The sequence below is a fragment of the Pantherophis guttatus genome, chromosome 3 (assembly GCF_059756535.1).
Source record: "Pantherophis guttatus breed Tessera chromosome 3, ASM5975653v1, whole genome shotgun sequence".
In the NCBI taxonomy this organism is placed as follows: Eukaryota; Metazoa; Chordata; class Lepidosauria; order Squamata; family Colubridae; genus Pantherophis; species Pantherophis guttatus.
This window is the reverse complement of record NC_142065.1, coordinates 92,725,615-92,739,106: the sequence shown is the minus strand read 5'-3', so window position 1 is coordinate 92,739,106 and position 13,492 is coordinate 92,725,615. Positions and strand designations below refer to the sequence as shown.

At 34.7% G+C, this 13,492-nt stretch overlaps 1 protein-coding gene across 3 annotated transcripts in view; it reads left to right on the top strand.

The window, feature by feature from the left end:
• The window catches only part of NEK7 (NIMA related kinase 7), a 66,167-nt gene that overhangs the window by 36,603 nt on the left and 16,072 nt on the right, over positions 1-13,492 (top strand). For all 3 annotated transcript variants that reach the window (XM_034437448.2, XM_034437449.3, XM_087890048.1), the window contains exons 6-8: positions 4,395-4,503; positions 6,914-7,021; positions 11,273-11,367. In XM_034437448.2, coding sequence (XP_034293339.1) covers positions 4,395-4,503; positions 6,914-7,021; positions 11,273-11,367 — 312 coding nt within the window. The remainder of the gene's footprint in view (positions 1-4,394; positions 4,504-6,913; positions 7,022-11,272; positions 11,368-13,492) is intronic.

Here is a 13,492-nt window from a genome sequence, read left to right as displayed (position 1 = left end):
AAAGCAAACAAACGAAGATGGTTAGTTTGTTGTAAATGGCATAGTCGTTTAAATTTTGTATTGCCACAGTCAGTGAAGCCAATTTCTCCTCAGTCTCTCCTCAGTCAATTTTGAATTCCTCTTAGCTGTATCACTAGTAACCACTCAAGTTCAAAGATGGAAGTACGGATAGTTTTCCATTAATAACAGTAATTGGGACTGCAAACTCTGTTGCTAAGCAACACAGGCGTAAAGCGAGAAAGCATACGGTGCCAATTTATTATGTTATTTCCGGCAGTTCCTATCATTAAGCAAATTTCATGTAGTCATTAAGCAAAATGACGTGACTATGACTTGCAATTTCCTGCCAGCTTTCCCATTGATTTTGCCTATCAGAAGCTGGCAGTGAATGTTGCAAATGGTAATCACATGACCATGGGACTATGCGACTTCATAAATGTACACTGGTTGCCAAGGTCCCAAATTGTGACCTGGTAACTGGGGGGGTTCTGCAACAGGCAGAACTTCAAGGACTGGCTGTAAATCTCCTAATTCAGCACCATCATCACTTCAAACATTTACTGAACAAATGATTGTCCAAGTTAGCTTGTGTCACTAAGCTGCCCAAAGTTTAGCCTCTGATTCAGGTTAGGAAATGAACCCTTCCTCATCATGCTTTCAAGGAAGATGCAATTGCCTCCTCCTGCTCAAATTAAGTTTGTCTCCTGATCCAACAGCTCCTCTTTGCAGGTTAAAGAAGTAGCCATGCAGATCTTTTTAAAAACATTTTCCATTCAGGTCAGGCAAATAAAGATTTAGAAATTTGGTTAACAAATGGATATTTGAAGTTGCGTTTCTATGTGACTAGATTTACCACAATGGGAATTTACCATAGCCAATTTTGAGTGGTGGTAATAGTGATTGTGTTCCATGTAGTATTCCAACACAAATAAACACAAAGCAGAATACAGATACAAATGCAGAAGTGCATATTATACTGTTAAAGATGTAAGCAAGGGATGGGATGTCCAGATAGGTAAGCATTTTGTAAGGGGTTGTTATTTTTAGGGACGTTTGTTTAGAAGTACATGCTAAAATCTTCAGGGATAATTTTAAAAACAAGTACACTTTATATTCATATTCTTGAAGCTGTGTATTCACTTGTATATAAAAAGAATTCTGGTCTCTGTCTTCTTGTCAACATCAAACAATTCTCTGATATGCAAATTTCAGCTATAGGGACAACAGTTCACAGAATTTGTTTGGATTCAATCCAGGTCTCAGCAATGGCACCATTCAGGGAACTGGCATATAATTGCCTCATTTGAGCTTTTAAAAATTGTAAAAGGAAATGATATTAAAATAAATATAAAATACTTTTAAATATTTTATGCTGCTGCTTGTCTTAAGGAAAATGCAGCCATAATATCACTCTTTTGCTCTCTCAAATAGCAACTGAGGGGTAAAAAAAACAAGTTACAGGATTGAACCTTCTGCCTTCCTGTTTCTATTGCATAAAACTTTCTCCCTACTGCTCTTTCTTTTACCCACTAATAAATGTTTCATTTGTCACAAGCCAAGCTAACGAGATTTGCTTTCAAAGCTAATTTGATCAAACCATCAATAATACCTGTATTCAGATCTGGATTATGATCAAAGCCTGGTTTATTTAATTGGTTAAGAAAGAAATTGATGGGCCGGAATGAAAACTTCCTGAGGGTATTTTTTAAGATATTTTTTGCTTTATTATTATTATAAATAAAAATTATAAATAAAATTTTTATTTTTATTATAAATAAAAAGGGACGTGGTGATTCTGGCTAAGATGCTGAGCTTGTCGATCAAAAGGTTGGCAGTTCAGTGATTCGAATCCCTAGTGCTGCTTAACGGGGTGAGCTCCCGTTACTTGTCCCAGCTTCTGCCAACCTAGCAGTTCGAAAGCACGTAAAAAATGCAAGTAGAAAAATAGGAACCACCTTTGGTGGGAAGGTAAAAGCATTATGTGCGCCTTTGGTGTTTAGTCATGCCGGCCACATGACCACGGAGACGTCTTCAGACAGCACTGGCTCTTTGGCTTTGAAACGAAGATGAACACCGCTCTTTAGAGTTGGGAATGACTAGCACATATGTGCGAGGTGGAACCTTTACCTTTTTAATATTATAAATAAAGCGGCAAACATACATAATACTCCTTTCTCCTATTTTCATCACAACAACAGCCCCATGAGGTAAATTGGGCTGAGAGAGAGTGTCTGGCTTAAAGTCACCCAGTTGACTTTCATACCTAAGGCAGAATCTGAACTCAAAGTCTCCTGGTGCCTCAACCACTAGACCAAACTGACTACTGAAGCAAGAGGGCCCAAAATGCAATCCTTAGATTGCTTTTCTATCACGCTCTGGCCTGTACCAGGTGCAGGGAAAAGGAAACTACAATGAATAAAAACAATTCAAGGTTCTTTGTTGTGCCTCTTAGTAAATATTGAAGTCACAGAAAGCAGAGTGGAATGGCTTAAATAATGGATTAGACATGAATATCCAGCAGTTCCAAGCAATCAAGTATCCTCATGATTCTTATAGATTCTTACAAAAGTTTTTGGAATAAATCACTTAATACTGGAATAATATTTGCTGAAATGCTGTTACTGAAGATCTAAGCTAAGTTATGATCAGATAGTCTCAACTCCCATCCTTCCACTTTCAGTTTTTTCTCCGTTGGCACTTTCCTAATGGAAAATTTGAGGAAAATATTTGTCATATACTTTTCTGTGACCTTCTGAATTATGAATCGCAAAACTTCTTTAGTTTCAGTTTCAGATGGGCTTCCCAAATACTCCTACTTTAGTTTAATTTTTTTGAGTTAAGTTGATCTTTCACCATTTAATGTCTCTCATTCACTTCCTTAATATATGTGTACACACACACACACACACACACACACACACACACACACACACACAAATCCTGTACATATGTAAATGAACATACATATGGCCAAAGTAGGTGCACTTTAAATATTATCTAATGAGAATCATTTTGGTATTTGTATACAGACAGACTCAATTGCATTTTTCTTTCAGCCTAAGCTGTTTCTTCAGGGATGTTGAGAGGAAAATATTGGAGCAAACCCATGTATATTTCTTGGTGGAAGGGCAATATATATTTTAAATAGAATAGAATAGAATTCTTTACTGGCCAAGTGTGATTGGATACACAAGGAATTTGTCTTTGGTGCATATGCTCTCAATGTACATAAAAAGACAAGATACACTCGTCAAGAATCACAAGACACAACACCCAGTGACAGTCATACGGTACAATAAGCAATCAAATCATACTAGGAAACCATCAATATCAATATAAATCGCAAGGCTACAAGCAACAAAGTTACAATCATGCAGTCACAAGTGGGAGGAGATGGACGACAGGAACTATGAGAAAACCAATAGCAATAGTAATACAGCCTAATGTGAATAGTTTGACAGTATTGAAGGAATTATTATGTATAAATATATATAAAACAAAAAAGAATTGGGACAACACTGGCTAGACTTAAATTACAGTGTAGATTAAATCATGGTTTATGACCAGAGGTGGGTTTCAGCAGGTTCTGACCAGTTCTGGAGAACCGGTAGTAGAAATTTTGAGTAGTTCAGAGAACTGGTAGTAAAAATGACTGGCCCCGCCCCCATCTATTTTCTGCCTCCCAAGTTCCAGCTGATCGGGAGGAAATGGGGATTTTGCAGTAACCTTCCCCTGGAGTGGGGTGGGAATGGAGATTTTACAGTATTCTTCCCCTGCCATGCCCACCAAGCCACACCCACCAAGCAATGCCACGCCCACCAAGCACGCCCACAGAACCAGTAGTAAAAATTTTTGAAACCCACTACTGTTTATGACGCTATGTAATCTCAATGATTATTAAGATTAACTGCAATTTAAGTTTCAGAAACAATGTTAAATTATGACTAATTAAACAATTGAAACAGGAACTTATTTCTTACATGTTGCTGTTCTGAAGAATGCAGGAAGAGACTCTGCGAGCCTATGTCATTCATATTATTCTAAGCCATGATCTAATATCTAATTATATTCATTAGAATCAGGAAGAAGAGAGACATAATCAAATGAGGGTTTATCACCTGTGAAAGTAAGGGTTCAGTTTGTTATACATAAGTTCCCAGTCTCATTTGGACCTGTCAGACTTTTCCTTTGGTTCAAGCTGTTTTCCTGAATACTTGTTCTTTTCATCCAGAGCGCATCCTGAGGAACTATCTCTTTGTTAAACATGGTCCTCCCTCCTCAGCTGTGTTAATGATTTCTCGATTGAAAAGCTGAAGGCTGGTTCATTTTAATAATCTTCTGCATCATTACTGAATATCAAATCCAGATTGTAGTATTATTTTATTATTTCAAAGCATTTTAAGAAGCAGAAGAGGCTGATCCCGGAAAGGACAGTTTGGAAATATTTTGTTCAGCTGTGCAGTGCCTTGGAACATATGCATTCCCGGCGTGTCATGCATCGAGGTAATAAATTGCATTTCATCCCAACTATGTTGTACAAATGTAGGGACTACAGTATATATTACATGAGCTACAAAGACAAGTGATGGCCTCTTCCAGTTGTTCTTATCTGTTAAAATAGGCAACTAAAAGACATTTTTATGTATGTAATTTTTTAAAAAACCATTAACATATTTTCTATTCTCTAGTTATATTTTGTTTAATTTTTTAATGAGATTTTTGGCTGCCCCAATCAGTTACAAACATGTATGTCTATGTGTATATAATATCATTTGACTTAAAATAAGTAATCTACATTCAAATGCATGCTGTTTTATGTATGGTAGATTCTTATTTTTATGTATCTTGAAGATTTGTACCCTGCCTTTTGATTACATGGGGCGACCTATACAAAACAGGTAACACTTCCAAAACTGAAACATTTCAGTCTGTGCAAATATATGTATTCATACAAAATCCAATAGCCCTTTTGATGGTATCTGTGGCTAGTGGATGGAGGCCAGATTATCGCTCTTAAACCAACAGCCTGCATTTAGATCAAACTTTTCTTTTTTGCAGGAAGAAGGGAAGCATACTTCCTGTAATTGCTCGATCACTGGCCATAGATGCAGCAAATTTTGTCTTTACCTTGTCATTGGTGCCCTGAATGGAGACAGAAAAGTCATTATTATTATTTATCTTATTATTTCTTAGGGATTGCTCTTGTATAGAAATTTCATCTAAATCATCATGGTTGTGAACAGTTTTATCCTGGTAGTTAAGATAACTGTCATCAAGGACAGAAGTTTGATGAGAGTCAAGTCATAATAACTTATTAACATATCTGGAAAGTGTGATATAGTCGCAGTGACTGAATAAGTAGGACTTCCTCTCCAACCTAGAATAGGGCTTCAAATGGACTGATTTTGCAAAATTTGTTTGGAATTTTTCACCATTTTTTAATTTCAGTTCTTTCTGTTTCTTGGATAACTAGAAGGATATGAAGTCCAGCCAATGAAATAAGAGTATCTTGTAATGAATATGTATTAAATATGCATATTTCACCCTTTGCCATTAAGTTTGTTTGTTTATAAAATTGTATAATTTTATAATTATACATAATTATAATTTGCACATAAGAGCAAATAATTTCTGACAGCAAGACGTGTACATACTGGTGAGGTTGAAAATCACTGAGGTGGATCCAGAGTAGCTTAGTTAAATTCATTTGCCTCTGACATTAACAAGATGATCTCATTATGATTTAACATTGTATAGAAACTAAATTAAACCAATTTAGTCTAAATCCTGTTTTATAACTAAGGTAGCTTTCAGACAGGTGTCTCAAGAGAAGAATTCCATATTTGGACATAAGCAAATCAGAACATGTTCAGAACATGACAGAAAGATCAAAGGTAATTTGAGTGGACAATTAAATAATAGCGAAAACTATACAGTTGCATAATCTGGTCTCAAAATGAGTTAAGCTCAGGGGTGGGTTCTACTTACCTTTACTACCGGTTCGCATTGTGCCCGCACGCATGTGCAGATCACTTATAATGACATCCAGGTCAGTGGGCGGAGCCTCCCTCTGGTTTTACTACCGGTTCAATAGAACCGGTCCGAACCGGGGGCAACCCACCACTGGTTAAGCTATTATATCAACTCTTGCATAAACTTTTTATTTGAACATTTAGAAACATAGCTTTCATTAATAATTAAATATTTGTCCAAATAAATTTGGAAATGTCCCAAAACATTCAGGGAATGAATTATGTTACTAGGTATATTATCATGACTATTCTTATAATCATCATGAAACTGATACATGGTTAGTAAAGTCATTGTTACCACCCATAGAGCATCATGTTGTCACTATCTATGAAACTAAACAGAACTATGGAATTCAGTTCATTTCTTTACAGAAGCAAGTCATCTTGAATTCATAGCATTTATTCCCTAAAAAGTCGAGAAAGGATTTCAGCCTAAAATTAGTGCAGGGATAAACACATTTATTTTAATTAGTAACTTGCATGTTAAATTCAACTGTACTTAAAGTTTGAATATTACTTGTCACAGATATAATTTAGATATATAAATGCTCATAATTTTTAGATACTTGTATCCCATCTTTATGGTTTTTATAAATAACCCAAGGCAGTGAACATATTATCTAATAGTCCTTCCTCCTCCTATTTTCCCCATAACAACAAATCCTGTGTAACGGTCTGGGCTGAGAGAGACTGGCTCAAATTTACCCACCTGACTTTTTATGCCTAAAGCGGGACTAGAATTCACACTCCTGGTTTCTAGCTTGGTATCTTAACCACCAGATGAAACAAATAATTTGATCAAACAATAATACTTAATATAATATTTAATAATCTTTTCTATTAAAGGTATAGTATTATACATACTTTGTTTCTTCTTATAGACATCAAGCCAGCAAACGTATTCATTACTGCTACAGGAGTAGTAAAACTTGGAGATCTTGGATTGGGAAGATTTTTCAGTTCTAAAACCACAGCTGCACATTCTCTAGGTGAGAAAAATTTCTTTGTATAATTAAAAGTGGAAGTTAATGATATATATCTAGAGTACTGTATATGCAGCAAACTTTTTATTTGATGTATTTTTAATTAAAAGAATTTCAGCTGTATGCTGATATAGATTAAAATATGTTTAATAAATAAATTTCATTTCTATGGATTGAAAAATGCTCATTCAAAATTAAGCTGTTTTTGTTATGACTGATTTTGATGACACTTGTTGAATGGAATTTTAATAGATTACTTTACAAAACAATGTACTGTAGTTTTTCAAATGTGTCAGTCTTTGTTTTTGGTTTGAATGCTTGATTAATGCAGCCTATGGTAGAAACTTACTACTTCTACAAGAAATGTGTTTATTTGTGCAGTGAGATTCAAAGCAAGAAGAGATCGTCTTTTGTCAAGATTTCTCGCTATTACCCTATATACAAGTAATTTCACAGGACAGTTCACTTAGCAATCGTTCAACGTTGCAACATAATCCCCCCAAGTACTTATGGCACAGTCCCGAGGTTATGAATGTTGCAGCACCATGGCAGTCATTCATCCTTATAAACAACCAGAGGCACAGCAAAATTCACCCTGCCTATCTCCCCCACCCCCATCAACAACCCCCCCCACTTAACTTGCAAAGATCTAGTGAGCTGTCTCCTCTCCAGTCTGCACTCCAAAAGTGGAGCATTGAGAGCAGAGGGAAAACAGAACGAGCTTCTCTTACTCACCGAGGCTACCTGTCACTTCTGGAGCAGTAGGCAGCTTCAGTGAGTCTCCTCCAAAGGCTCCCAATCTGGGAGCAAAAAAGTGTTTGGATGCCGATGGAAGGCTTTGGGGCAGTGAAATCGCGTTGCTTCAAGCCTCCTGTTGGCATGCAAACACTTTTCACGCACAGGCTGGAAGCTTCTGGATGCCCTGATCTCATAGGACTTCAGGCACCCATTCTCTGCAAAAGCGGATGGGTGCCTGAAGTCGCGTGAGATCAGGGCCCCCAGAAGCTTCCAATTTCCAAGCGAAAAGTGTTTGAGCGCTGATAGGGTGCTTTGAGGCGGCTCCATTTCACCACCTCAGAGCGCCCCATCGGCATGCAAACAAAGCTTCCAGTCTTCGGCCAATGTTTGAGTGCCAATGGGGCGCTTTGAGTTAAATTCTGCAAAATCTTATTTGTGTATTATCAATATCGTAATTCCTTTAATGCAGTAATAGGTTTTGGAGAATGATTGGTTAAAAAGGTATTTTTGTTTTTGATAAAGTACGACCCTGTAAACCTCATTGTTAGGCTGAGCTTTGCCAAGTTTTTTTCTCAGCAATTCTTTTAAACTGAAATCAGAATTACTTTTTTTTCTTCCTCTGAAGCAATATGCATGATTAGATTTAATCAGAACACAACAGCTTAGTTGGACAATTCATCAGTAGAGATGTATTGGATTAGGTGGCCTTTTCAAAATGCTAAATCTTAAATTCCAACAGATTGTTTAAATTTCTGAGCTCCTTTGTTGGGGAATTTTTGACACAGCATTTTGACACAAAAATATGAAAGGATTTGAAATAGCTAGGAGGCCTACGTCTTTTTGATCTGCTGAATGTGACAGCTTCTTATCATTTAGTGAATCAGTTTAAGTCAGAACCCTGATTTTAGTATTGATGAGCATGAGCATGTTGACTCCTGTTTGTCTACTTTCATATATGAGACCTTGCTCAGAAGAAAAAATGTCAGAGTTTAGGCAGCGTGACTAGTATTATGAGATAAACCCAGGAACAAAACACAGCACACAGCACACAGAGCCTTTAGATAATTTAGATAATTAACAGTGGTTTTATCTACAGCTAAATATATACAGACTTATATGTGGTAAATACCTTATCATACTGACACAAGGAAAGCAATGAGATACACGACGAGCGAGAACATGAGAAGGGAGTTGCCCTCTAATAGCTTCCCTTATATAGACAGTTTCTTACTCAGCTACCTCATTCCCATTGCATCAGTTTACAGTTGCTGCCGCTTACAACCTTCCATCAGCTTACAGCAATTAAGTCTACATACCCTGGCAAAAAATATGGTGTCTGCTTAGTTGTAGCTCAGAGGAGAGTTTTGTACTATGTTGGTGAACCAGAAAAGACATGCAGATAGACCTGATTTACACAAATAGTGTAGTGGACAATTTCTACTTCACAACATTTGAGTCATATCCACCAGGACACTAGGAGACTCAGTCTAGGAATCACTTGGGTTAGGTTTTCAGCCACAAAACCATTCAGGAGCTGCTCTCCATGTGCCTTATCCATCCATCTGTGGTCCCTTCTTCCAAAAATGCTTGTCCCTTCATTGATTGCCAGCAGTCATTGATTCACCTGGATCAAGCAGAGTGTATTGGACCTGAGACTGCTCTGAGAGTAGTCTTACTACACAAAAATTTTTCTGGAGAGCAGTTTCCAGTCCAGACATAAGGAAATTACTTTAGTTGCAACTTCTTGCTTACCTGGAAAGAAAAAGTATGGTATTTATGCTATATTGAAATCCACATAAATAACCATTAGGTAAATGCGAAAGTTTATATCTACACTACAATATCATGCTTCACAGAAGTGCTGCTAATGTTGAAACTTTAGATAATAAATTCTTATTGCAAATAATAGACTAATTGATTTGGTTTGTTTGCAATTTATATTCAGAGTATATTTTTGTATTTTGTTTTTAAAATGCATTTAAATTAAAGGTTCTACTGTGTTGGGTGGTTGGCTTATTGATCCTTCACCTGTGTATAATGAGGTCACGTGTAATTAAGAGGGTATTTAAGAATGCAGAGGCAAAAATGTTAACTTCATTTGTTTGGTTTTGGTGAGGTAGGTTTTTTCCTCTTAATGTGCGTTTTTACTTTGTGTGAGGTTGTCGCTTGTGAAAAAGGTCCTAAAATTGCAGTTTCTATTACATAATATGAGTATTTGCTATAAGGCTGTGACATGAAAAGCAAAGGAAAAAAGTTTATTCTAAAGTTATCATTGTTTTTTACAACTAGAATATTTGACATTTTTCAAGATACTGTACATTCCAAGTTATGTTCGGTGGCAATGTTTTGATTTGAAATGTTTTCATACTTATTTAAAAACAAATTTCATCAGTTATCAATTTGGAAATATAAATAATTTCTAATACATTTGATCTTATGTAGAAATAAAATTTAGGTACATAGTTATCAGTAGTGGTATTCACTTACCTTCTCTACAGGTTCGCAAATGTGAGTGCACATGCTCACTTCGCTCACGTGCACCACCTCTGCACATGCGCAGAATGTCCGTGATGATGTCTGGGCAGGTGGGCAGAGCCTCCCACCGCCGCCACTACTGGTTCGCCTGAACCAAGTAGAACTGGTAGAATCCCACCACTGATAGTTCTACAGATATATACAAAATTATTTCTGAAACTGGGATAATGAATCACATGCTTTATAAGAGACTTTATTCATGTTACTATCCCATATGAAATATCTCTTAGAACAGGATGACATATGCCTTACTAAATTTTTCTGTCTTTTTTATGTTTTTTCATTTCTGTTTCTATTAACTACAGTTGATTATTATTTTATGAATTGGCAAATATTAGAATGTTTTAAAAGTAATTATAGATAGACATACAGATCCCCATGCCCATAAACCCACACTTTTAGGAAAAAGTCTTTAAAAAAAATTTGCCTTAATAACATGAGGATGCCATTTCCTTTTAAAAGATGTATTGATTATCTTTAAAACAACATTTTTCTGCTTATTTTAAATAATGTAAAGATGGAATTGGAAGTTGGCTGTGCTTTTAAGACAGGATGTAGATATACCAAAATCTTGTTTAGCGAGTTTCAGTCAGTGAAGGAAATAAAAATAAATAGGAAACCCTTGTAGTTATAAAACCAATATATGTTTTTATTTAATAAATGCTGCATAAATAAACATATTCATATAGAATTCTATCAGTCTATCAGATTGACAACATTAGTAATGTTAATATAATATTAAATTACTAAATTGCTAAAAAATTGGTTTATTGATAATTATGGAACTGCTACTTTTTAAATAGGTTATCATGAAATTAATTTCATAAAACAATGCTTAAATTATTTGGAATAATTTTTCACTTACTGAACTTTACTCTTTTGCATTTAAATATTGAATAGTAATTTTTCAAGACAAATGTTGGAATATACATTGCTTGAAGTTGATTTATTTTTTTGTTTATTATGTATTTATATTTTTTGTAGTGGGAACACCTTATTATATGTCTCCAGAAAGAATCCATGAAAATGGATATAACTTCAAATCAGATATCTGGTCTCTAGGATGTCTGTTATATGAGGTAATACTGACAATTTTTAATGAGCATAGTTTGTTGATATGTTCTGTTGATCAGTGTTTTTCTACTTGTGTTATGATTTTATTGAATATTAATTTCATAAATTAGTACTATCTGAAAGCAAAGAATTCTGACATGTTACAGATAATATGTGGTGAAATTTGCACATTTGCCTTAGCTCAAAATAAAAGAGAATGTAATACAAATATTTGTAAAATTTGGGGTATATACTTCTCAAAATAATCTCTTTCAAGATCTTCATTTTTCAGTATCAAGGTTAACAGCCAAGGTGGCAATTTGAAATTGAAAACATTATCTTCACATGAAATGGACCTATCAAGGGCATACTCCCGTCAACACTTGTCATATCATCTATTATTTCTTTAATTATTAAACTTTTGTTTTCTGAATCTTAAACTTTATCTTTAAACTTTGCTAAATCGGATTATCGCATAGGAAACTAGTATTCTGTCCTTTTTATATGGTATATCAGCAACTGTCTATTTGTATATAACCGACTAAACACAATGCCATTAATACTTTAATACAGAGGTAAAGGATCTATAGAAAAATAATATCAGGAAAAGATATTCCTTCATTTGGTTTGTTTATACCAGTTGTAATTCTAGCTTGTAAAATGTTAATTATAATGAGATCAGCAAGATAACCAAATTCTACCAAAGCCTTCTGGATGTTTATAACAAGTTCTAAAAAGTTTACCCATTGGCTTGCAGTCTTTCACTCAAATGCTCTCTAGAAAAGTTTCTGTCATACAGATGCAAGGTGAAGTGGCAAACCACTTTCACTGCAGCTCAGCAGAATTCACCAAAGCTCTCTATCAAAGGGGATAAAAAACCCTACAATATTAGGATTTTCTGAGTACTATAACAAAGTTTTCTTTAAACAAAACAAAACAATTCAGTGCTAAAATTATTATTTTCTCTCAGACGCATTTATTCAGAAAGCACTATTTGGTCTAGATTAGTGCTATATATAATTGCTTACCTCAACAACCACTTGATGACTGAATTATAAAAGAAATAAACATTTAATGAGATCATTCTTTTGGAGATTTATTAGCAATTATATCTTAAACTGGGATTTTTTTTAAAAAAATTTTTTTCTGTGATACTGCTACTGGTATTTGTATAATTATGCTACTTGTGAAATTAGTAACTAGGATTTGTATTTACATTATTCTTTTCTTTCTCACAGTTGCCATGTTACCTAATTTTTGACAGATAATTATCGTTATATAGTAAGATCATGTTTTAAAGAATTTAATTTTTCTACCTTCCTTAAAATTTAGCAAACAAATTAAGGATTGGGGCACATTAATGGCCTATTGTGCAGCAAAATAATAAAGAAATGTTATGTTACACTATAAGTGGTATAATTTTATTTTACTCACTCAGTTTTCACTTACTCAAAATCCATTCAACCATTGTTTCTGTAAAAAAACGGGAATTTGTGGACCCTTAGTTTTGTAATAAAAATTAAATAATTGTAGGGCAGTTTACAGAACAGTAAGATTTTATTCAATATAGCTCCAATAATAGGAGGATTGAAAAGCATGAATATTGTAATTTAATTATGGTACAAATTTAATATTTAAATTTATTCTTGACTTGCTCAATATATTCAACATAAAATGCATTTAAGGATTTCTAAGTTAGTTATTTTAGTTCCATTGGTTTATATTATTTTTCAAATCGACAATAAAAAAAATATTTGCATGTGCATGAGATTTTCCTAGATTACATAGCTTCCCAATAAATAATTCTTCAGCTAATGTTTTATTTGAATGTTAATATTAATAGCTGACAGTTTGGTTGGGCTTTAGTTGAATCTAAAATTAAGTGTGTTTTCTGTTCACTGCTATTCTATGGGATATCATTTCCTCAACCTGCTGCCTTCCAGATGTGTTCAGAATGCAACGCCCAGAATTTGGGAATTCTAGAAGTTGAAGTTACAACACATCTGGAAGACACCAGATTGGAGAAGGCTGGTTTTACAGTTTGTTAAAAATTGCTCTCTTTCCTTAACTATTTACCTTTGTTGTTGTTGTTGAAGGTTAATTTTACAGTCAGAAAATTAGACTTTCAAATATTCTGGAAATGCTTAAAAA